Source organism: Myotis lucifugus, unplaced genomic scaffold, assembly GCF_000147115.1.
Source record: "Myotis lucifugus unplaced genomic scaffold, Myoluc2.0 scaffold_15, whole genome shotgun sequence".
Classification (NCBI taxonomy): Eukaryota; Metazoa; Chordata; class Mammalia; order Chiroptera; family Vespertilionidae; genus Myotis; species Myotis lucifugus.
The window spans coordinates 4574863-4599752 of record NW_005871063.1 but is presented as its reverse complement, the minus strand read 5'-3'; the positions used below and the strand labels follow the sequence as shown (position 1 = coordinate 4599752).

General features: G+C 42.1%; 1 protein-coding gene across 4 annotated transcripts in view; it reads left to right on the top strand.

Annotated features, from left to right (window-relative positions):
* Window positions 1-24890, top strand: part of SLC25A13 (solute carrier family 25 member 13) — a 133033-nt gene that overhangs the window by 29342 nt on the left and 78801 nt on the right. For 3 of the 4 annotated variants that reach the window (XM_023750737.1, XM_006085001.3, XM_023750738.1), the window contains exons 3-4: window positions 9563-9678; window positions 24154-24293. In XM_023750737.1, the coding sequence (XP_023606505.1) occupies window positions 9563-9678; window positions 24154-24293 (256 nt within the window). The remainder of the gene's footprint in view (window positions 1-9562; window positions 9679-24153; window positions 24294-24890) is intronic. The other variant, XM_006085002.3, reaches the window with a different exon arrangement.

Genomic DNA, 24890 nt, shown 5'->3' with positions numbered 1-24890 from the left:
GTAGAGTGAAAGGCATGGGAGACAGCACCTTTCATAGATCAGGAAAGGAGGCCGCCTCCAACTTGCCTGGCAAGATCAGTCAGGCAAAGGGAACGCTAGAACTCAGGTCTCTTTCCCCTTATTACTGATGGTTTTTAGAATATAAAATTAGGTGATAATGCATTGTCACTGTTAAGAAATTTACATATTGGGGCTGTGAAGCTTAGATTTTTTGCTCACTGACCATCAACGGGCATATGACATAAAATCTTTATATATGAGCTCCGTCATCATCTGCTTGAATAGTAGTGTTCCTATCTTCAGGAACCTCGGGGCCTTAGAGTCTGTCTGTGATTCTGGCTGCCATGGCCCCTGCAGCCACCGGCCACCCAGGGTCCCCAGCTGGCACCTGAATTCTGCCCCTGGGCTTTAAAAACTTCCAGGACAAGCCCACCCCCGAGCTCTATCTAGAAAACATATCCTGGATTTGACCATTCTCATTCATGTCGCTCCTGCTACAACTCCAGTCCAGCCCACTGCAGCCACTTTCTTTTCTTTTAAATATGTTTTGTTTTTGTTTTTGTTTTTTGCAAGAGAGAGGAAAGGGGAGAGAGAGAGAGGGAAAAAAAATCAACGTGAGAAACATCGATCAGCTGCCTCTTGCACACCCGCTACTGGGCATCGAGCCCGAAACCCCGGGCATGTGCCCTGACCAGAAATGAAACCAGCAACCTTTCAGTGCACAGGACCACGCCCCACCAATGGAGCCAGGGCTACTGTAGCCACTTTCCGACTGTGGACTCACGGCCTGGCCCTGTAGTCTGTGTTCCGCAGGCTCCTGAGTAGTCATTTCATGAGGTCACATCACTCCCCTGCATACCCTCCAACAGTGGCTATTTCCCATGTGCCCTTGGCATAAAATCCTCTACCCTCCAACAGTGGCTATTTCCCATGTGCCCTTGGCATAAAATCCAAGGGTCTTGTGTGCCCTGCACACTCCTCCATCCCATGTCCCTGTTCACTTCCCTTCTCCTCTAGTCTCCAGCCACTCAGGTGTCTCCTGGCCTGTGGAGCGAGTCCCGTGGAACTTGGCCTGTCTCAGGGTGAGCTCTGGAACTGTTTCTTCTGCCCCAAATACCCTTCCTCCCGATCATCCAGTGCTTCCTTCTTTTCATCATTCGGATCTTCATGCCTCCTCCCTAGAGGCATTTTCTGACCACCTTAAGCAAGTGGCTCCCTCTCTGCCATCCCCATCATTCTCAAGCTTGGCTGCATGGTAGAACCACTTGAGAAATTTAAAAAAACAAATGGTGGCTCTGGCTCTAGTCCTTCTCAGACCAGTTAAATGAAATAGGCTCTCTGGGACTGAGGAACGCTGGTTGAATGCATTCCACATCTTCTACAACAGTTACAGGATTTGGGATCATCTTATCTTTATTATTTGTATGTTGTCCTCATTGCTTGCCTTCCCCACTAGACTGTAATTCCTTGGGGACACAGATTCTGTCAGTCTTACTCATTTTCATGGTATCCTTACTGTCTGGGGTATTTCCTGGCATATATAGGTTTAGGGTACGTAGGTGCTTGGTGGCCTGAACAGTGTATATTTGCAAGGCTTTTGGGAGGGAGATAAAAGAACTGGAAAACACCCAAAGCTAATAAAGATGTTCAAATAATGGAGGCCAAAGCTCTTTGGATAAACGTGATCACAGGAGAGCCCAGTTCTGTTTTTTGTGTGCTTTTTCCCCCCTTGACATTCACGGATCCTTGAACCTGGGTGGTCTGGTGGTTGGAGCCCTGTTTTTGGAGTTGGATTTTACTTTTATCTCTGTCATTAATCCTGGACAATTGTTTGGCTTCTGTTATAACACACAAAAGAGTGTCGTAAGGAGAAGTTATTCTTGCAAAGCACTCTTGTGGTTAGGCACTGTAAGGAAAAGTGGTAATTGGGTTTTGATATGGTGCGTTGTCTACAACCAAACTTCCTGAAGTCTGGACAGATCAGATCCTTATGTGCAGTCGCTTAAACTTTCATAGCCACAGAGTTGGCCTGGAGATAGGAGCCAGGCTGGAGATGAAAGGGACCACATGGGGCAGGAGCCACTGCCTAGCGAGAATAAGCAACAGCAGGGAGAAATAGGAGAACTGGAGGTTGTCCCCCTGGATGGCCAGAGGTAAAGTGATTGTTTCAGTCACTTGTTACTTTTTTTAGTCCCCTTCCCCCTCATTTCTTATTCAGTCCTTCTGTCATTACCCAAGTCTTGGTCCTTGCTGTTTTGTCTTATATACATTTGTATTTTTTTATTACAAAAATAGTATACTGTGTGTATTACTGAAAAGATTAGTAAATATGGGCAAGCAAAAAGAAAGGAAACAAATTTCTAATAATTTAACTCCTGAAAGATAATCACTGCCAACACTTTGGTGTACATCCTTCAAGCTGTGTGAGTGTATAAAATATTACTCTGGTCCATTTTTAACAAAATAGGACCAACATGACAACACTTTTCAGTGGTTGGATGGTATTCCTGTATTTAATCAGTCACATACTGGTGCATATTGAGGTGGTTTTCACTTTTTCATGGTTATCAATTATGCTCTGTAGGTAAAACTTTGCACACATTCATTAATTATTTTTTAGGATAAGTTCCTAGAAGTGGGATGTGTCAAAGAGTGTGGGCATTTTTAAGTCTTGCTGTGTTGTCACATTGTCCTCTGGAGATCATAGCACTGTTTACTCTTGTCCCTTTGTCATAGGAGCACATCTTTCTCCTTCAGGCCTTCATGGCTCTTTCCTGGGTTCAACCAAGCCATCTCCCCAGCTCTGGGCTCTTATCCTTCCAGTTCATTTATCACTCCTCTGCTGGATTAAACAGTCTGGAACACAAATTCATCATGTCATTAAACATTTCAGACCCTTGTCTACCATCAGGGCATGACCACCATGCCTTGCATTGCATACACTTGCCCTCACTCCAGCGAACCTGCATGTCATGTGGGTTTTCACCTCCGGCCTTTCTTCCTCTGTTCCTGGTTCACCATCCCCACCAGACCACCAGTTCTTGGGGAGCAGAGATTGCATTTTCATCTGTGTATTCCCAGCACTGGCCTTTGCCCTGCACATATATTAAGCACCAGGGCCCCACTGCAGTTGGTGGCCTCTCTTCCTCCCACCACCCATCGTGACTTCATTATGTCTTTTGTCTCCTGCAAGACTAATTGTTACATGTCTACTTGGTCACATCTTCATTCTGATCTCATCTGGTCCTAATTTCCCCATCTCCTCCTTGGTCTCAATACAACACTAATCCCTCCATCCTCAGAATTCATTGAATAATTTATCTCCAGTTCCCTTATTATTTACCACCTTTTCCATAGTATCAAAAGTTTGCTGTCTGTATTCTTTATTGAATATTAAAGGATTTCTTTATATTAAATATTAAAATATTTCTTCTAATTAATTCCCTTTCTTCTAATTAATTCTCTAGGCTAAGAACTATCCCTTACAAAGTAGAGAAGGGATGTGGGTAGGAGACCAAAAGTGGTGCTACTATAAGGAAGCCCTGTGATCGTTTTGGTGTGTATCCCTCCAGTATTTTCCTACGTATACTAGAGGCCTGGTGCACAAATTTGTGCATGGGTGGGGTCCTTTGGCCTGGCGGCAATCAGGGCTGATCAGGGCAATCAGGACCGGCCAGCCAGGAGGGACTCCGGGAGGTTGGCCAGCCGGTGGGGGAGGAGGGGCCGTGGGAGGTTGGCCAGCCATGGGACGTTGGCTGTGGGAGCGCCCTGACCACCAGGGGGCAGCTCCTGCATTGAGTGTCTGCCCTCTGGTGGTCAGTGAGTCATCATAGCGACCCGGTTGTAACAGTCGCTTAGGCTTTTGTATATATAGATGATGTTTATGTAATCTTGTCATAGTTGAATCCACTTTTAATCCCTGTCCTCTTTGGCTCAATATTTGATAGTAGTATATAGTGTTTTCCCTGCTTTACCTGGACTTTAAAGGAGTTTTTAGGTGGCTGCTGTTACAAATGGCTTTCAGGAAGAGAAAAACAGCTCGAGTTTGGAAAACAAACATGACTTACTTAAAAAAATCTCTGGTAGCAGCAGAACCATAAAATCGAGTAGTTAGAAACCTGATCTCTGAGCAGTGTAGGTCCATGAAAACGTGACTTCTTTGTTTGCTTCCATGTTAGCTGGCCCGTGTCTCATTATTAGTTGTTGTAGGTAAGCTTTAATGTCAAATACTTTTCCTTCGAGAGTAGATAGAGTTCATCAGAGCTGCGTGATTTATTTTAAAAGACATCAAACATTGTCAAAGGAGTTTAGGGAGTGGAGGCCGGGAAGGGAACGAAGCGAGCTCAGCAGCCAGGTCTGAACTTGATTAAGCTTGTATTCTTTGTTGTAATTTATGCTAATACCCATTAAATCTGTAAAGCAAGACTGAAGCACTGTTTATATGGAAAACATATATAAATGTTTTTAGATACCATGCCGTAAATGAATATAGTACTATATAATTACTTTGGTAGCCTTCTCGTCAGATTACCTTGAAAATCCAAAATAATCTTAATGAACAGTAAGACATTATGATTTCACGGTTCATCTGTGTACCTCCTACATCGAAGTAGAGTACATGTATCTAACAGGATTACCCAGTCACATACCTTTCTGGTATCTGTGACATGCCTAAAATACCGGAGTATTCATTGGCCCCTTGTGTATATGAAACCACTTTGACGTTGCCAGAGGATTTGTTAACGCACATCCATAGCCTTCAGGTTTCTTGTACCATTTTGAGAGAGGTAAGATGCTCTTTTTTTGTTTTATTTAAGCCTTTCTTTATTCAGATCATTAAATTTTTTAAAATGTCTCTTCTCTAGCCCGGCTGGTATGGCTCAGTGATTGAGCTTCGTCTTATGAACCAGGAGGTCACAGTTGGATTCCCGGTCAGGGCACATGCCCCGGTTGTGGGCTCAATTCCTATTAGGGGATGTGCAGAAGGCAGCCTCTCATCATTGATCTCTCTCTCTCTCTCTCTCTCTCTCTCTCTCTCCCTCTCCCTTCCTCTCTGAAATCAATAAAAATATATTTTTAGAAACATAAAGTGTGCCTTTTCTAGATACTATACTGTATGTGTGATTCACTCTTAACTACCCTATCATCTGTTCAGCGAAAATTGATCAAATGATTATTTTCTGCCTTTTACTTGCCAGCAAGTGAACCTGGTGAGCAATGTGGCTGTATGGTTGCTGGGGCCTGCTCAGAGGGGGTCATGGTGTGTGAAGAGGGGTGGTGAGAAGAAAGCAGATAATCAGAAACACATTTCTTCTCTGTCCTTCATCAGTAGTCTGAACGTATATCTCTGATTGAAATGCTTCTGGGCAGTTTCATTCACAGCTTTAAGTAGCCTTTGTTTAAAGCAGCGGTTCTCAACCTATTGGTCGCGACCCCTTTGGGGGTCGAACGACCCTTTCACAGGGGTTGCCTAAGACCATCGGAAAACACATATATAATTACATATTGTTTTTGTGATTAATCACTATGCTTTAATTATGTTCAATTTGTAACAATGAAATTGGGGGTCACCATAACATGAGGAACTGTATTAAAGGGTCTCGGCATTAGGAAAGTTGAGAACCACTGGTTTAAAGACTCCCAGATCTGCCTTTCCAATCTTGGCCCCTGTATTAGTTTGCTGTAGCAAAATACTACAAGTTAAGTGACTTAAAAAATAAAAAGTATTGTCTCACGTCTGGAGGCTAAGATCAAGGTGTTGGCAAGGTTGGTTCCTTTGGAGGGACAACTTGCTCTATGCCTTCCTTTTAGCTTCTGTGGTTTGCTGGCAATCTTCTGTGTTCTTGGTTTATAGAAGCATCACCCTGACCTCTGCCTTCATCTTCACATGGCATTCTCCCAGTGCTCATGTGTAGTCACATTGGATCAGGTGCCGGCCCTACTCCACTAGGAGCTCATCTTAGCTAAGTACATCTGCAACAACCCTGTCTATATATATAAAAGGCTAAGTGTCTGTCTGTCTGACCGGTAGCTATGACGGCACTGACCACCAGGGGCAGACGCTCAATGCAGAAGCTGCCATGGCATGCACTGGCCATTTAAAAATAAACGGCACCACGGACCTGGCGCCGACAAACCAATACCTGGCTTCCCCCAAGTGGGACGCAGGCCCTGCCACCGCCCTGGAGTGACACCCCACCAAATCGCAGCCAACGCTGCCAAGACCCCATGGCACAAAATGCGGCCCACAGCCCAGCCCAGCCCAGAAACGGTCGCTGTGGGTGCCGGGTTAATGACGTCATGTAGCAACGCCCGGCTTCCTCTCCCTAGTGACCAGCATCCTTGGAATTTCTTTAGCCCAGGAACCTGACTTGCTTTATAGCCAGGTGCAAACATTTTACAGTTCAACCAAATGTTTGTGAAGCATTTTCCCGTGCCTCTCTCATTTGATCCTCACAGAAGTCCTGGATTAGGTAGATAGGAGACCTAGTAGAATCCTGTTTTCTTTTCATTAGCAAGATGTGAATAGCAATATTAAAATATTTCTTCTAATTAATTCCCTTTCAGTGTGCGTGAGTCCGTGCACCGGGACACAAGTTTTTAAATAAGCTCCTATTCTGAGGTACTAGAGGTTAGGACTTCAGCAGAGGTTGCAGGGGAACATAGTTCAACTTGTATCAGCCTCTCTCCTGAGTTCCACGCTGGTCCTTTTGGTTTCCTGCTGGGTACCATACCTCAGTGTCCCACTGGTACCTCACATTTAACCTGGTCAGAATCAGTCTTACTCTCTCATAACCCTTTCTACCTGTTCCTCTCTCCCCCCTTTATCTTTAATGATATCGTCATCCCACTCAGTTACCTAGGTTAGAAGTCGTGGAGTGAGTTGGCCTATTTCCTGGTCTTCAGCCTCTGAAATCCAGTCGCTACCAGGCGTTGCCACTCCTGCCTCCACTGTGTTGCTCTAGCCCCGTGGTCGGCAAACATTGGCTTGCGAGCCACATGCAGCTCTTTGGCCCCTTGAGTGTGGCTCTTCCACAAAATCCCACGTGCAGGTGCGCATGTACAGTGCGATTGAAACTTTGTGGCCCATGCGCAGAAGTCGGTATTTTGTGGAAGAGCCGGTATTTTGTGGAAGAGCCACGCTCAAAGGGCCAAAGAGCCGTGTGTGGCTCGCAAGCCACGGTTTGCTGAGCCGCAGTTTGCCGACCACTGCGTCTAGCCCTTCCTCGTTTTTCAGTCCTGGTGCTCTAGCCCTGGGTGAGAACCCCGCTAGCCCTCACTGTCATGCTTTCTCCCCACTCTTGTCTTTCCTCTGTTAAATTCATCTTCTGCACCTGTTCCTTTGATATTTATCAACCCCACAACCTCAGTGACTTCTCACTGCCAGCAGAAAAGTCAAGGTTCTGTAAATTGGCCTTGAAGGTCCTTCACAGGTGGCTGTCATGACAGCGCTCCTTGTGACCGACATCCTTCTCGAAACACAGCATTTGTCCTGACTTTGCTCTGTTGCTACTGTGGCACAGCCCTTCTCTCCATCTTCCTATACCAGCTGGAATCCTCTCTCAGTGAAATGGAAACCAGGGCACGTGGCTCTTAGGCCCAAATGCCAGAAGCCAGTTGTTCACTTTATACTAGTCATTAAGTTCTAGTTTTCTCAAAAGCAAAACGAGGAGGTTGAAGTAGATGAGCTCTAAGATCTTGTCAGCTTTAAAATGTCTTCTTTAAATGCCAGACCTCTATGAAGCATTGCCCAATTGTAGGCAAAATAAATCTCCTTCTTTTGTGCCCTTTGGTGGTTTTATTTCTTTTACTGTGACCCTCGGCTCTTGAATTCTGGTGGGTATATATGCACATGACTTCCTCTCTTTCCCCCACAGGTTATAAGCTTCTTTAGGCCAATCAGGAAGGTTTGACTCAAATTAGCTTCCCTCCCCCTCCCTCCCCACCCCTGATCTGGAGCATAGATTCTCAGTGGGACAGACTGTGTAGTAGAGGATAAGACATTCTGGGCACGTATTCTTCTGTAACACGTGCTGCTCTTGAATGTTCCCATGCACTTGTAAGGATGGTTTTGGGTGGTGAATGACAGAGATAGTGTATTGGAACACAACACGAGTTTCTCCTTTCTTTGTGACATTGTTATAACCAGGTGACATTTCTGGGAACAGCTAAGGTAGCTTTGTAAGACATTGTATAAAATATGCTCTATCAGATGTTTAGAAGTAATTAAGTATTCTGTGAAACATAGGAACGCGCTCCTGATTTCTTCTCCCCTCTATTAGCATCCAGAAACTTGGACTATCTTAATGTACCATTGACATAGTTGGATATTTAAAATACAAAATAGTGGCAAAGAACATTTTTAGAAAAGATTTTGTGGCTTTGTTTACCTCTTGAAAGTCAAAGCATCCCTGGCCTGTCATGCTCTTCCTATCAGATAAATTTGATCATTCATGACCTTGCTCAGAAACTTTCAATCACTCCTGTACTTGTCTTCAGGCACATCTCTGGTCTTATACTTCTCATCTCATTTTACAGTGTTCTCTTTAATGCACCCCACCGTACAGACCCAGTCCGTTTCTCACCATTCTCCTTGTACATGTCCAGCTTTCTTGCACCTGCCTTGCTGCGGGCATGCCCCCTGCTGAAAGTACCTCCTTTTTTTAAAAAATATATTTTTATTGATTTCAGAGAGGAAAGAAGAGGGAGAGAGAGATAGAAACATCAGTGATGGAGAGAGAATCATTGATCAGCTGCCTCCTGCACAACCCACACTGGGGATCGAGCCCAAAACCTGGGCATGTGCCCTGACCAGAATTGAACCATGACCTCCTGGTTCATAGGTCAATGCTCAACCACTGAGCAACATTGGCCAGACAGAAGTACCCTCCCTTTTGCTCCCATGACTGCATACCTGAATTTCACTCATTTTCCAGGTGCAGCTCATATTCTATTTCTGCAACAAAGCGTCTTTGATTTCTTACCAGAATTCTGCTTTCACGCTGGTCTCTGTCTTACGATTTGTCTTTCCTGCATACTATTTCTACATTGGTATTATATCTACCTGACAGGTTCCTCCCTGTCACATTCTATGTCTGATTTATCTGTGTTCTTCCCCCTTTGCCACTATCATCCCTAGTTTAATCCACACGGGTCAGTAGACGTCAATAATGAATGAATCTCTGTGAAGCATTCTTCCATAGTGTATAAAGAGAATCATTAATGAATGACAAAGCTGCTCTATTTGCTGTTGTACAATCACATCTTCATCTAAGTATCCGAGCTTCAATTCTGGAATCCAACACTATGCCTGAAACAAAAGTGATATGTTGGGGAAAAGTTACATTTGAAATTATAATGCATCTATAATGTGTCACCGTATCTTCAAACCTGTTGCCCCTTTTAGATTCTGTACGTTGTCATTTCAGTCCACTGTATGCAAAAGGAAATGCTAAGTGTTTTTAGCTTTGAATTTTATTTTTTTTCCTTAGTACATATTTGCGCATGCTTTTGTTTTCTGCAGGCTACTGACTTTATGCTTTGTGCTTGTTTTGTGTTGCAGATTAATATCTTTTCAAGAATTTGTAGCATTTGAATCTGTCCTGTGCGCCCCGGATGCTTTGTTCATGGTGGCCTTTCAGCTGTTTGACAAAGCTGGCAAAGGAGAAGTGACGTTTGGTAAGGGGCGTGAGTGTGTGCACACCTAAGCAAGTGCAGGCTTGTGTGAGCTGCTCTTTTTCCCCATGGAACGGAATGTATGGAAGTGCTTTTAAGAAATTAGCATATCCCTTTTAGGAAAGCTATCAGTGTTTGGGGGCTGCAGTTTAACTGTCTACCTGCTTGAAAAGCTAAGTTTCTGGCTTAGTAGTTTGATGCTCTGGTTTCGTTTTAAGGTGAGTTAGGATGTGGCAGGACTTTTCCCCAGAATCGTAGAGTGTGAGAGCTAGACGGGACTTCTGTTCATATCTTCACAGTCAGCACTGCTTTCTTTCCACTGACAGAATGAGAAGTTCATCAACTGCCCAAGAACAGAAGGTACTCCTGTCCCCACAACTTCCTCTCCTCACCTTGTCCTCAGGGGGTAGCTTCAGGCCAGAGGTGCTGCATAGGATGGTAGTTCCGAGTGGTCCCTGGAGAACCCTGCTCTTCTAAACAGCACATTCCCCCCACAGCTGGGCAGGCAGCGCCTACTGTGCTGCTGCTGTCTTTGTTCTGAAAGGCAGAACCATCTTCCTGGATTAGCTGCAAAGCCGCAGAAAACCCTGAAGTCTTTGAAGTATTAGAAGAAAGGGAAGACCAGGAAGTGGCTGGGGCAGTAGTCAGTTCTTTTCTAAAAGAAACAGCCCACCGAAGCCAGATTTGACCGAGAGCACTACGTTTCCCTGGACTGGGGGGTGTCCGGCATAGGTTGTCTGTGCATGTGAACCGTCATACACAGCAGTGCCCGTGAAGAGTTTGGAAGCCCTTTGGGGCATACGGATTGTGCATTCAGGGGAGATGGCTAATGCGCCCATTTTTAAGGTCTTTATTCATAGTTTCCAATGCACTTAGACCTCTTGGGCTTGTCCTACTGGATGGATTATGAGAAATGGTAGGAACTACAGATGGTGTAATAGAACACCATCCATTCTGGAATGGTTCTGGGATGGTTCTGGAATGGTTCTGGAACTGGAGAAACTTAGCCTCCTCCAACTCTGCCACTTTTGCCTCTGAGCTAAGTTAATTATCCTCTCCAGTCTTCCTTTTCCTTATTGGAATCAAAGATAACTACACTCAGTGTAGGTAAGAAGTATAATAGATTTATCCCAGCAGCCTGCCCCCTCTCCCACCCACTGTTACATGTTCATTTGACATGACAGTTATTTAAGGCTCAATATGCGAGGGCAGAGGCAAAACACATGTATTTGCCTGTTTTTGTTTCATATAATCTGGAAGCTCATATGCTTTCCATGAACACTTCCTGAGGATTACTTAATATTTAAAAATCCCTTGAATAATTTTAGGTTTTTTGTTTTGTTTTTCATCACCTAATTCCTCTTAGCATCACTGTAACTACAACTTCTCAGTGGAACACCAATGAAAAATGTCCCCACTGAAATCTTTAAGTAATAAACGAGCAGCCAGCTCATGGTGGCATTGATGTACCCAGTGGAAGCCAGTTTGGGGAACATGTCATGAGAGCGTTTCCTGGGGATACACAAGGCGAGCCTGTGAGTTTGAGTGTGTTGAGCATAGGTGTGTTCTCCGTCTTCCTCCTTCTGCAGATCTGGAGGGAGAGAGCGGGGTTGAGACTGGGGACTGAGAAATGGACTTCAGATGTTTTCCTTCACTGTGACCGATCTTCCCTTCCCGGCATGAAGTGCCAAGGGACGTTGCAGCCACACCACCGGCTGGTGGAGGAAAGAAACAAGGGACTTTCACCAGTGCCGGGGGCTGACGGGTGTATGTTCGTGTCATTAGAAGAAAAGAACAGGTGAAGAAGCAAATGTCACCTGGGACTTGTAGAAAGAGGACAGTAGCATGAGAACTGTTTCTGCCTCTCACTAGTGGTTTGTTGATGGGCAGGTCATTTCAACATTCTGAGCTTTATTTTGCTCATCTGTAATAACCTACTTACAGGACTACGTAATGATGAAAAGATCTACTCATATGAAGGTGCTATCTGGAAAACAAAGGCCTTTATAAAAATAATATCGCTAAAAGAAATAACTTGCGAGAACAAGGGCGGGTCTACTTTCTCCTCCTCCTCCTCTTCGTCCTCTTCTGCTCCTTCCTAGCCCCTCACTTCTCCTCCCTTCTCTTCTTACCCACCTTTATTTTTAATTTTTATTTTTTTATCCTCACCCTAGGATACTTTTTCCATTTATTTTAAGAGAATGGAGGGGAGGGGAGTGCGTGGGGGGAAGAGAGAGAAAAACATAGATGTGAGAGAGACACATTGATTGGTTGCCTCCCCTTCACACACCAGGGCAGGGATCAAGCCCTTAACTGGAAATCCAGCCCGAGGCACTTCGGTCTGTGGATCTATACTCTAACCACTGAGAAAACTGTCCAGGGGATCCCCCACCCCCTTTATTTTTAACTTGCATTTTAACCCCTAGCCATTAACCAGTAATTTGCTTACCGCCTGTTCTGGGTTGTACACTGCCCCATCTCTGAAGGCATAAGAGATTGAAGTAAGAAATTGGGGCTCCCAAGGATGTAGAATTCTAGTCACATCATTTGTTGCATATGGTTATTGGAGAAGAAAGCGCAGCCCTCTCCGGTACTGTACCTTCCACAGGTAACTTGTTTCACAGTCAGTCTCCACAGAAAGACAGCAGGGTACACTCTGTATCCATTTACGATGAGCTGATGGGATCCTCGCCCTGTGGGTGTCATCAAATGTGCCCTGGGCTTTTTTGAGCTCTTAATCCCTATGTAGGATTAACTGAAAGTGCTGTGAGTAGTACAAAGAAGATACCCAAATGACCATCCAGTTCCAAAATAACAGCTGACCTTCAACACTTTTCATAAGGTAGGGTAGAGTCATCCTGGAGGTGGGTGCTGTGGGTAACAGGCTTTTGTCAGGTAAACAAAGTCATGGGGTTGGGGGGAGCCTAAGGAGTGTTTCGACAGCAGGTACCTTTTAGAAGAATCTAGCAATTAGTATATTTTCCAGGAAACTCATAATGGGGTTGAAGAATTTCTTTTTTTTTTAAGTGGAGCTGGGCAGAAAAGAGGACTTAGTCAATCCTGGTCTCATCGACCCCCAGTTTGAAGAGATCCTCAGTCTATGACATGTCTGTCTGTCCATATGAGGCTGTTTGAGATACTGTCACTCACTCTACCTCTGGTTACTTCCTTAGCCCTTGTCAGTGCTTCACCCAAGAACGAGCCTTTTGTATTTCTGAAGACTGTCTGCCTGAGTGTGCGTCTTTGGGCGGGGTGAGCATGGAGTGGTGAGAGAGGAAGGGCCCCTTTTTTTTTACCTCTCAGATCGGCTCAGTCATTGGGGGTCATGGGGTGAGCATGGTTTTCTCACTCTAAGAGGGTCATCTGGGGCCTTCCTGTGGGCTGCAGGGAAGGCTGGCGTGCAGCTGCAGATTTTCGGTGCCTCCCAGCCTGGCCTCGGAGCCTTGCATTTCACCCAGAGGAGCGCAGTAACACTTTCACCTGTTTACATAGTGGATTTCCGCGTAAGAGCTTGTCTGAAGCAGGGCTGGCTCACTAAGCTCAGAAAGCATCAGTGTTGGTCCACAAGCTGGGAGTGTTAGTGCTCCCACTACTCGTATCCCAGTGCTCAGCAAACGAAAGTCAGATGGAGCGAGGGACAGACCCCCCAGTGTCCCATTTCAGGGAACTCGTTCCTGTTTTCTCTGAGGCCTTGTTTATGTTCACCACCTTTCCATGTCTAGCCCACTCCCTGTGTTTGCTACAATGAAAAGATCTTCATTCCCTCAGTTTTGTTCCTTCGACCTAGATCAGTGGTCGGCAAATTCATTAGTCAACAGAGCCAAATATCAACAGTGTAATGATTGAAATTTCTTTTGAGAGCCAAATTTTTTAAACTTAAGCTATATAGGTAGGTACATTGTTATTAACTTACCTAAGGCTTAGGAAGAGCCACACTCAAGGGGCCAAAAAGCCGCATGTGGCTCGCGAGCCGCAGTTTGCCGAACACAGACCTAGATCATTGTGTTCTGTTTCCTTTGAGGCAAAACATACTTCTAACAGTCTTGTTCTTACCATGTTTTCTTATTTTGATTCCTGATATTTGTAAATGACCTTGAGATAGCATGTACCCTTTTATTCCTACTTCTTTTGCTTAAGTTTTATTTGTGATATTCATCCAGGTCGTTTTTTTTTTACTTTGTTTTTTTTTTGTTTTGTTTTGTTTGCTGTATATAGTATTCCATTGTGTAAACTTTTCCTTATTTACTCTTTCTAAATGTTAATAGACATTTGCACATTTCTAGTTTGGCTGCTGCAAATAATGTGCTTATACATACATAGATTTGGTGTGTGTCTGTGTGTGTGTGTCTGTGTGTATGTGTCTGTGTAGGCATTTCTAGGAGTAGAATTGCTAGGTCATAGAAAATGTGTATATTTAGTTTCAGTAGATACTGCCAAGCTGTTTTCCAAAGCGGAGGGTCCCATTCTGGGTTCACAGTTAGATTTTTGTCCAGGAACACCTGCTGTGATGGAAGTGAACGTGGTATGCTCTGGGAAAAGGGACAGGCTAGATGGCAGGAGGAAATATGTGGAAACAACCCACTTCAGTCATTTTGGTTCACGTTGCAGAAAATGATGAGAGTTAAAAGTACGGAAATGAGAAGTTTTGAAGGTAAGCACCCAGATTTAATAATAAATTAAAAAGCTAGAGGAATATAAGTATTGGAATAGAAGAAGACAAAATACTGGAAAGAGGGTAATTTATTTCTTATCTTTGTAAAGAGTCTTGGAAAATGAAATACTATCCAAAAAGATAACTTAGGGGGAAATGGGTTAAGGAGCATTATTGGGGGGAATTTTTTTTGTTAATATTGATTCTGATTTTGGTGTTTCACACACACAAAAATGTGTTAATGTAGTATCATTGCCCTATAATGATTTTATTTTATATAATTTTGGGACCTGAGTATATCTTCTTACCCACATTCCCATGGAGAATAAGGCTCCTGGGTGAGAACAGTGTGCTTTTGGAAGTAAAGTAAATGACCTCCACGCTGGTAAAGGTTGTGGCGTGCCCTGGTACTGAGGGTCTCGCCTGAGATCCCAGGCTCTTCAGAAGCGGGTCAAAAACCCTCTGTTTACGAAAAGCTAAATACGGATTTGCACGATTGACCATAATGGCTTCAATTTTGCAAGATAGTTGCAAGATAGTAGTATCAGAGAGCACTTCCAGTTGGTGGGATAATTTGAAAATCGCCCCTGCTTCAAATGGCATCACTCCACTTTAGAAACAGGGACTGGGCTGGGGTGGAGGAGGCCTGTGGAGAAGGTGGGAGGATGTCAACTGGAGAGGAAGTCTCCATAGCCCTGGAAGCCCCTCCTTAGTTAACGACCGCTGAAAGTTGCCCTCTCCTCAGAAGACTGCCGGTGGGGAGAGGCCAGATTGGGGGCTTCTTCCCGTGTGTGTGTGTGTGTGTGTGTGTGTGTGTGTGTGTGTGTGTGAAGATGAAAGGAGAAGAGAATCTGCAATAAGGAAAGAAGGCATGGAGAACACAAAGCTAACAGTAAATCCTAAAGCTTGAGGCATTGGGAAAATGTGACTATTTTAAACTGTACTGCTCACTTAAAAATAGTCAAATTATACCATTATTCTTTCCGTGTGAGAGAGAGAGATAAAAATAAGGTTTTTCTAAATTGGAAAATTTGCTGTAATCTTGCTGCTAATGACTGATTTCTTCCAACAGTGGTGAGGCAGTTTTTGCTCTGATAGGTCCATCAAGGAAACAAAATCAAGCGCATACTGCACGTTCTCAGAGAAAATTACAGTTTAGGTGTATGTTGGAGGTGGATAGTTAGACATTTTAATTGAAATAAAACAGTTTTACACTAATATGGGATCACTGTGGGTATATGTTTGTGGTACCTCTGCTCTTGAAAGCATTTAAGGTGGGTGAAATGTATGTTAAAGCTTTCGCAAGAAAATTCCATTTTATAACACCCATCTAAGGAAACTAGCATTACTTCGTTTTTTAAACAATATAGATAGTATGTTCACATTTAGAGGATGAATTTGGATTCTTTGTACCCCTTTAAGCATTTCAAAGCACTGGAGCTTTTTGGTTGTGGACTTCTCTCATGGCGGGGAACTTCCCTTCAAGGGCAGTTAACACAGCCGATGGTTAAAGCCAGGGCACACACCTGGAGGGTGATCACAGTCAGCTCTATGCCTCCACACGCCATTTTCACGGACCTACTTTTGATGTTTTGAAAGACTGCTAATGATTTATTCTGTCCGTTTGGAAATGACTTTTTCTAGCAGATGAAAACATCTCGGTTGGCCTCTGCTGCTGTTGGTTTAGTCAGCGGTTCTCAACCTGTGGGTCGCGACCCCTTTGGGGGTCGAACGACCCTTTCACAGGGGTCGCCTAAGACCATGGGAAAACACATATATAATTACATATTGTTTTTGTGATTAATCACTATGCTTTAAGTATGTTCAATTTGTAACAATGAAATTGGGGATCACCATAACATGAGGAACTGTATTAAAGGGTCAGGGCATTAGGAAGGTTGAGAACCACTGGTTTAGGTGATGGCATGGGGCAGCGATTAATAGCGAATGCTCAATCCCAGCCAGCCTTTAGCTTTTTCTGTTGTTGTTAACCAACATTCGCTACTATGACTTCAGTAGTGTGTTCATCTTGAGGGTTTATAGGTCCATTGGTTTTAGAATAGGAAGGATTGTTATCTGGATGGCAGGCCGTGGGTCCTCCTTGTGATAGCGAGGGGGAGTGTTCATGACAACTGTGGACTCCCTGGCTCCATCTCAGATCCTCGGAATCAGAATCTTTGGTTGTGGGGCTTGGGAAGGTGTTTTGAAGGAGCTGTGCCTGGGGACGGGTTCACCCTGCAATTGAACAATGGCTGTTGTGTAGTTCACAGCTTTCTTCCGCGGATGTGGGAACAGGCCCAGAGATGGGAAGGTGACTGGTTTTGTAGGAATCACAACGTTGTCTGCTGGCGCTACGAGAAGGATGGTGTTCTTTTCTAGGATGTCACATGAGCTCATGTCAGGGCAGTCCCATCACTCTCTTAGTTCAGAACTGGAAGTTTTCAATTAGCCCTAAATTTTACCTGTGCCAGCATCACCTATCACTTCAATATAATATTCAGCTTGTGCTTGTTTTTTGAAAGATACTTTCCACCACTGTACCTACATGTTCAGAATCAGAATAATAGAAAGTGTACAGCAGCTCAGTGCGAACTCATTTTAATGAGAAGAGCTGCGCGTGCAAAGTACTTGTTCTGTCCTTACGCTGTTTTAATGGCACCCATTTTCCCCCTAGAACTTCCTTGCGAGAGTCTGAATTGTAGCCAGAACACTTCTGTCCTCTTCAGACCCTTAACTGTGATTAATATAAAAAGGCACTTGTCAAAAGGGTTTGAAATGGCAACCTTGCTATGGGAGCCTGTGGCAGCAGAGATAGGTCTGCATCCACTTACTCCATTATGTCATTTAACTCAGGAATTCAACAATTTGTCTTTGCTCCCTGCTTAAAAGACGATGGCCGCCTAAGCTGTTGTTAACCACATCAGCAGGGTGGAATATTAGTGCCCTGAGAGCGAAACCACAACTTTCTGGGAGGATTGAGCACACACTGGAGAAGGCCCCCAGTGAAGCTGCTGAGATAAAGTGTGGCCGTTCAGCCGCTCTCCCTTTGCCTCCAAAGCCACTGCTTTTGGGTTTAACAGAAACATCCTTTTTGTGTTTATGTATTAACTAGAGGCCCAGTGCACGAATTCGTGCACAGGTGGGGTCCTGCTGGCCTGCCCCGATCAGGCCAGGTGGGGGGAGAGGCTGTGGGTGGATTGTTGGCTAGCCCCGCCCCCAATAAGGGTGTGGGGGGGGCAATCGGGGGCAGGGACAGCCAGGGGGAGGGGCCATGGGTGGTTGGCCAGCCCTGTCTCCTGGTCGAACTCCTGGTTGAAATCTTGATCAAACTCCCAGTTGGGGGGACAATTTGCATATTAGCCTTTTATTATATAGGATGCACATTTTAGGATCCAAGAGAGACAGAGACAGAGAGAGAGAGAGAGAGAGAGAGATTATGGTGCAGGGTTTGAAATAATGTAGCTTGATGAAAACCTTTTTTATTTTAATGGGAAACTTTTCATTGATTTGCAGCTTCAAAAAGTGAATCTTTGGGAAATTAAAGCACATTAATTTCGTTATTCTGTATGGAAACAAAAACGTAGAAAGTTAAAATTTGCATAAGTGAAGACCTTGATGATTTCAGATTACAGTGTGGTGGAGGCTAAGGAATAAGAGCCCATAGAATTTGTAAAAACAAATTCAGTCTAACCACTTAATGGCATGTGCAAGTAATTTGCCAATTAAATATTTCTAGTTATCTGAAAGATCTTCAAAGTAAAGAGTGGAGGTTCTTAATCTTTTTTAATTTCATACTTTCAGAATCATAATAGAAAATTACTTAGTCTTTCAAATCACTTGTTATTCAAAACTTTAATATATGAGTCAAGAGAAGGGTGGATTTTAAATATTTGAGGAAAATTATTGCTTTTTGAGAAACGTATAAACTATGATATTTCCAAATCACACTGTGCCTGATTCTTCATAAATATTTAGTTCCTGGAAAACATCTTTGATTAAAATTAAGACTTTAGATTTTAGAGTTTTACCATTTTAATGGTCACCTACTATGTTTTAGAACACTGTGCTAGACATGCTTAGCCCTAGGACAACCCTCGAAGATACATATTTTATTCCCACTTTGCAGATTAAGTAGATAATTTGAGTCAGTGTAGGTAATTTGCCTGATGTCACTCATTAGTAAGAGGCAGAGCTGACAGTTTCGGGTTTTTTAAAAGTAGCTTCATTGCACTCATTTAAAGTATAATTTAGTGGGTTTTTGTATATTCGCAGATTTGTGCAACCATCGCCACAGTCAATTTTAGAAGTCTTAGGCAATCACTAATTTACCTTCTGTCTCTATGGACTTGCCTATTCTGGACATCTATAATAATTATAATAATAAAAGGGTAATAAAAGACTAATATGCTAATTAGACCGAACGTCCTTCCGGTGTCATTCCGGATGAAACCAGGGCCAGAGTGAAGCAGCCCGGGTCCCGGGCGCCTGCCATCAGCAGCCAGAGCGAAGCCTGGGTCCCAGGTGCCAGAGGGAAGCAGGTGCCAGCAACCGGGGGAAGGAAAGCCTACTCTTGCACGAATTTTCGTGCATTGGGCCTCTAGTTTCATATAAATGGAATCATACAGTGGGCGATCTTTTGTGACTGGCTTCTTAGCATAATGTTTTCAAGGTTCACTCATGTTGTCACATGTAACAGTACCATATTCCTTTTTATTAATGAATAATATTTCATTGCTATGGATAATTATCACATTTTGTTTATCCATCCTTCAGTTAGTGGACATTGTATTGTTTCTAAGAATACTGCTATGAACACTTGTGCACAAGCTTTTGGGTGAGCTTATATTTTCATTTCTTTTGGATATATAGCTAGAAGTAGAATTGCTGAGTCATATGGTAACTGTGTTTAACTTTTTGAAGAACTGCTAAACTGTTCCAAAGTAGCTGCATCATTTTACATTCCCACCAGCAGTGTGTAGGGGTTTCCGTTTTTTCATATCCTCACCCACACACATTTATTATTAGTGGAGGTTAAGTGGTATCTTATTGTGGTTTTAATTTACATTTTCTTAATGGCTCATAATATCAAGCATCTTGTCATATGTTTATTGACCATTTGTATATGTGGGTGTTTTTTTTTTTCTAGCCCTGGCAGGCATTACTTAGTGGTTAGAGCATCAACTCATGCACCTAAGGGTCATGGGTTCAATTCCCGATCAAGGGCACATACCTGGGTTGCAGATTCAATCCCCAATCCATGTGTCTCTCTCACATCAATGTTTCTCTCTCTCTTCTCTCTTTCTTCCCTCCCCCTCCTTTCCTCTCTCTCTCCCTCCCCCTCCTTTCCTCTCTCTCTCTCTCTCTCTCTCTCTCAAATAAATAAATAAATAAATAAATAAATAAAAATAAAAATCAATCCTTGGGTGAGGATTAACAAAAAAAGAAAAGAAAAATATCTACTCAAATCTTTTGCCTATTTTTAAAATTGGGTGATTTTTCTTTTTTTATTGAGTTGTGATAGTTATTGATATGTTCCAGAGTTCTTTATCAGATAATATGATTTGCAAAAATTTTCTCCAATTCTGTAGTCTGTTTTTTCACTTTTGTTGAATACAGAAGTTTTAAATTTTGAAGTCCAATTTACCTGTTATTTTCCTCCGTTGCTTGTGTTTTTGGTGGCATCTCTAAGAAACCATTTTCTAATCTGGAGTACAAAGATTTTTGTTTGTTTATTTTCCTCTAAGAATATCACAGTTTAATCTCTTTATGTTTAGGTCTTTTGTATGTGGTGTAAGGTAGGGTTCTAACTTTTTTCTTCTGCATGTGATATCCAGTTGTCCCAGCACCATTTGCTGAAAAGACTAATCTTTCCCTAGGAATTGTCTTGTCAGCCTTTATGAAAACCAATAGACCATAAGTGCAAGGTTTTATTTCTTGACTCCCAATTCTGTTGCATTTGTCTATATGTCTATCTTTATGCCAGTACCATACAGTCTTGATTACTATAGCTTTGTAATAAATTTTAAATACAACTCTGTTATTTTTTTTCAAGATTGTTTTGGTTATTTTGGGTCCCATATGAATTTTAGGATCAGCTTGTCAATTTCTGCAAAGAAGCCAGCTTGAATTTTGATAAGGATTATACTGAACCTATAGATCACTTTGGGGAGTATTTCCATTTCAACAGTATTAAGTCTTCCAGTCTATGAGCATGAAATGTCTTTCTATTTACTTGGGTCTTCATTAATTTCTTTTAAAGGTATTTTATAGTTTTTAGAGAATACGTTTAGCATATCATTGGTTAAATTTATCCCTAAGTATTTTATTCTTTGTGAGGCTATTGGAAATGGAATTGTTTTCTTAATTTCATTTTTTGGGTTGCTTATTTTCAGTGTATGGGAACACAGTTGATTTTTATATATTGATCTTGTATCCTTCAATCTTGCTGGACTCATTGAATAGTTTTTTAGTGGATTCCTTAGGGCTTTCTATATACAAGGTCATGTCATCTGCAACCAGCTTTTAAAAATAACAATCTTTCTACTACAACTGTACTCTGTAGCCTGGGAAATTTATTAACTTGGGGGAAATTAGTTGACTTTGAGGTTATATTTAGGAAAGGAAAGTTGTCACTTTGTAGTTGTCTTTTTGTCACTGAGAAAGAAAAATACAGCAGACTTTTAGGCTCAAAACATTTGTAGAGAAAGCAAAGTCCCACAAATAAACTCAAAGAATCCTTGAGCTTATTTGGTGAAGTCTTGCTTTAAATAATATCACCATTATCGGTATGTTATGGGAACTTCCTATAGTCCTTCCAAACATAATTTGTTTGGCACAGACTGAAATAACAGTGATTATACTTTAAGAGATAAGCATTCTAATTTGTTTTTACTTTAAGTAGGATTGGGTGAGCTATGAAAAATATGACCTTGAATGTCCAAAATATATATCCAGTGCTTCATTCATATTCCAGTGCTAATTCAGTTTTGCTTCTTTGCCTCTGTGACCTCAACCTGGTAAGATTTTAAGAACTTGTGTGTTAGGCCAGGAGAGACCTTCTTCTAATTCTTTTGAAGTGAATGATAAATCTGCCAAGTGATGCTTATTTGAAAGCTGTCAGCAGGTGAGTTATGAGTTATAGTTATGTATATAGTACACTGAACTGTAAGTTACCAAGAAAACCTAAAACACTTTGAGTTTCCTCTTTTCTCTCCAGGAGTACAAGTTAGGTTTGCAAAAGTCGGGGAATGGTAAAGGTTTAGTGATAGGATGGCCCTAAGATTGACGCCTGGAGTTTTTCTTGGTAAAGCTCATGGAATTTTCCACAGAAGCCCGAGTACAGAACAGAATTTCAAAACCATTTTGATTTATTTGTTTCTGATTTTCCCACTATAAGATAGGAGGCATATTCTTACCTTTCATTGTCTCACAAGGCATGGAGAAATCTTAAACAGTACAGGTCTATAGGGTTGACAATTTGTAGAGTTGAGATTATCTTAGGGATCACATACTGCTCTCTCCTGTAGTGTGACTAGATTTCAGTACTTCATGCTGACATTTGCATGAGAAGTGAGCTCTGTGGAATAGCGGGAAAGGCTCTAGCCTTACTACCTTCTGTTACTTTCTGTGGGTTAATACCTCCTGTTACTTTCCTTCATGGAAAGGAAGGACCTCATTTTTGACAGCTGCCCTATGATTATTACATTACCACTTAATTTCATCAGGATGCTTGAGGGAAAGGAATATTTATTTCACCGGAATGCAGAAAAATGGCCAGAAAGCCATTATTGTTTGTATAGTATTTCTCTAATGTTTTGTTGTACTGTAAAATTTTATTTACAGTGTAAAAAATTGTGTTTTTTCTTTTGCATCTTTGTCATTGGAACATCAGTTCTCATTGGATAATTTATTGTTCTAGATTAGAAGATTGTGGGAGTCTTCCTTAAACCTCTATTGGGCCTGCTTTACATAGATCTATAGAATTTGATAACTGGACAGGAGCTACAGATTATCTGAGTTAATATCTATTTTTACCACTGAAGACTTCCACATTCATAGCCATGAGAACAATACCTGGCACAGTGTGAGAGCCTATAAAATATCAGCTACCATTTAGTACAATCTGAACCCATTATTTGAATTTGAATTTGATAATTTCTTCTCAGGTGTTTTAGAGCCGAAGAAAACTTGTGGAGTCTCCCTCTACCTAATTCTTTTCACTGAGGACCACCCCTCCATCTCCGCAGGTCCTCAGGGAGTCTTTCCTTTTGTAAAAATTTCCAATTCTTGATTCATTTCATTTTTCTTATGTCCTATCTCCTTTTTCCCCCTAGAAGTAGAGAAGACAGAATAAATTCAAAGAAATTGAGGGTTGCCCTTTAAAACTTTTTATTTTGCTGTCAGGGCCAGCCAGAGGTTTTCTGCCACCTTTCATAAAATTTATGCCTGGCATAATTCTGATTTTTACTACCTTCTCTGTGCAAATACACACCCAACCTTAATGCTGGTGGTGGCACTACTGTTTCTTCATGGCAAGACTTTAAAATTTTCTGGAAACTTGAAACTCATGGAATAAAATCTTGTGGGTGTCATGGGGGTGGAAGTAGGAAATTTGGGGGAAACAGTGGAAACATGTGCCAACGTTTTTGGCATCCTTTATAGGACCAACGAACTTCGCTCTTTTTTCTTATTTTAGACACAGGTAAAAAACAAGGTATCAGGCACACTTTACTCATAAAAATAAGCAGGTTTAGTAGTTATATTTGACAATGTGAAGGCCAGGACAGATTTCATTAATATAATAATAACCTGTATTCTCTCTAACCTCCAAACACACACTTTTGGGAAGGTGGGAGGAGGGGGTGGAGAGGGGCGGGGAGGAGGAGGAGACTAGCAAATAAAAACATGAAGCTTTAGAAAAGTCAGGTTTTTCATATTGTTGTTTTCTTTTCTCTGTCAGTCTTCTTACAGTTTTGTAGTAGAGGCTAAAAAGAGGTGAAGAATCAATACTAGCACATTTGGTAGCCCATCTTAAAATGGGATAATTTGAACCATTTGAGAACTTCTGTCAAGCTAAACGTATGCCGTGGGAAGTTAAAAAATTGGTCTGCTGGCTTTTCTTCCCACCACCTTTGTCTTCAAGCATTGCTTGATAAATAGTGGAAATTTCTAAAGTTCAAAAAAAGTCTTAGTGCTGTTGAATATGTGCTTTAAGATTTATCTAACTGATTTCTAAATCCTCAAAAATGTTTCAATAACTCGATAAAGGACTGTATTTAGTGTCATATGTGTTTCTGTATGCACAGGGCTGGGCAAAAGTAGGTTTATACTTGTAGTACACATAAATAATACAGTAGTTAATAAATAATAATACAAGAACAAACTCTGTTTTTTGTGTACTTATAACTGTAAACCTGTTTTGGCCACCATTGTATATGTTTCCTGCTACTGAAGATTGAATTATATCCATTATGCCTAGAAAATAATTTTTGTTGAAACAAAACATATGAGATTATGATATTAGATATATAGTTTATTACTTTGATTTAGTTTCCTACTGCTTTTTACAGGGGTGTGTGTGTGTGTGTGTGTGTGTGTGTGTGTTGTTTTCCCCCCTTTATATGGTAGAATTATTAATTTTGATTTTTTAACTGATTCCATGAGGATTCCAACTTTTATTTCTGCCATGGCTTTATAATCTGTGTTTTTTTTTTTTGAGTTGAGTTACCTTTTATAAGAAGAAAGTAGCAATGTCCATTTAATAGCAGATTTTATAAGGGCGAACCTGAGTGGCTTTGTTTTAATCAACCTTTCTTTTCTCTTTTCAGAGGACGTTAAACAAGTCTTTGAACAGACCACAATTCATCAACGTATTCCATTTAACTGGGATTCAGAATTTGTGCAACTACATTTTGGGAAAGAAAGAAAGAGATGCCTGACATATGCGGAATTCACTCAGTTCTTGCTGGTGGGTCTCTTGAAAAGAGTAAATAAATGAAACTGGGGTCCTGGTTTACTTTGGAACTCTGGACCAGACCGTCCCACCTGGAAACATTTCTCCAGCAGGGTGTAGAATGGGCTCCTAAGATTGGGTGGGAGCCCTTTCCAGGAAATCAAGTGATTTGATCCAAGATCATGTAAGTCAGAAGGGGCAAACTTGGAACTTCAACTCTTGACTATGACTAGTTCCACTGCTATTTACCAATACTTCATTTTCCCCTGAGAAATGGGTAGATGTCTTTATTAGCATCTAACAGTACTATCATTTCATCTGAGGCCTTGCATAGACAAGGCCCAGAGTCTGGAACTTGGCTGCATGTTGGAGTTACCTGGTGAGCTTTAAAACTGTCATTGCTTAGGCCCCACCTCTAGAGAGTAGATTTGGTTTGATTTGGGGTTGGGGGGGGGGGAGGCAGACAATCTGGGCATTAGGACATTTCGAGCTTCTTAGGTGCTTCCTATGAGAATCACTGTTGAAAGGGCACTTGCTGTCCATGTCCAGGGTTGAACATTTCTCTAGGAGTTGTCGACATTTCTCTAGGATGTGTCTGGCCTCGTCACTCCT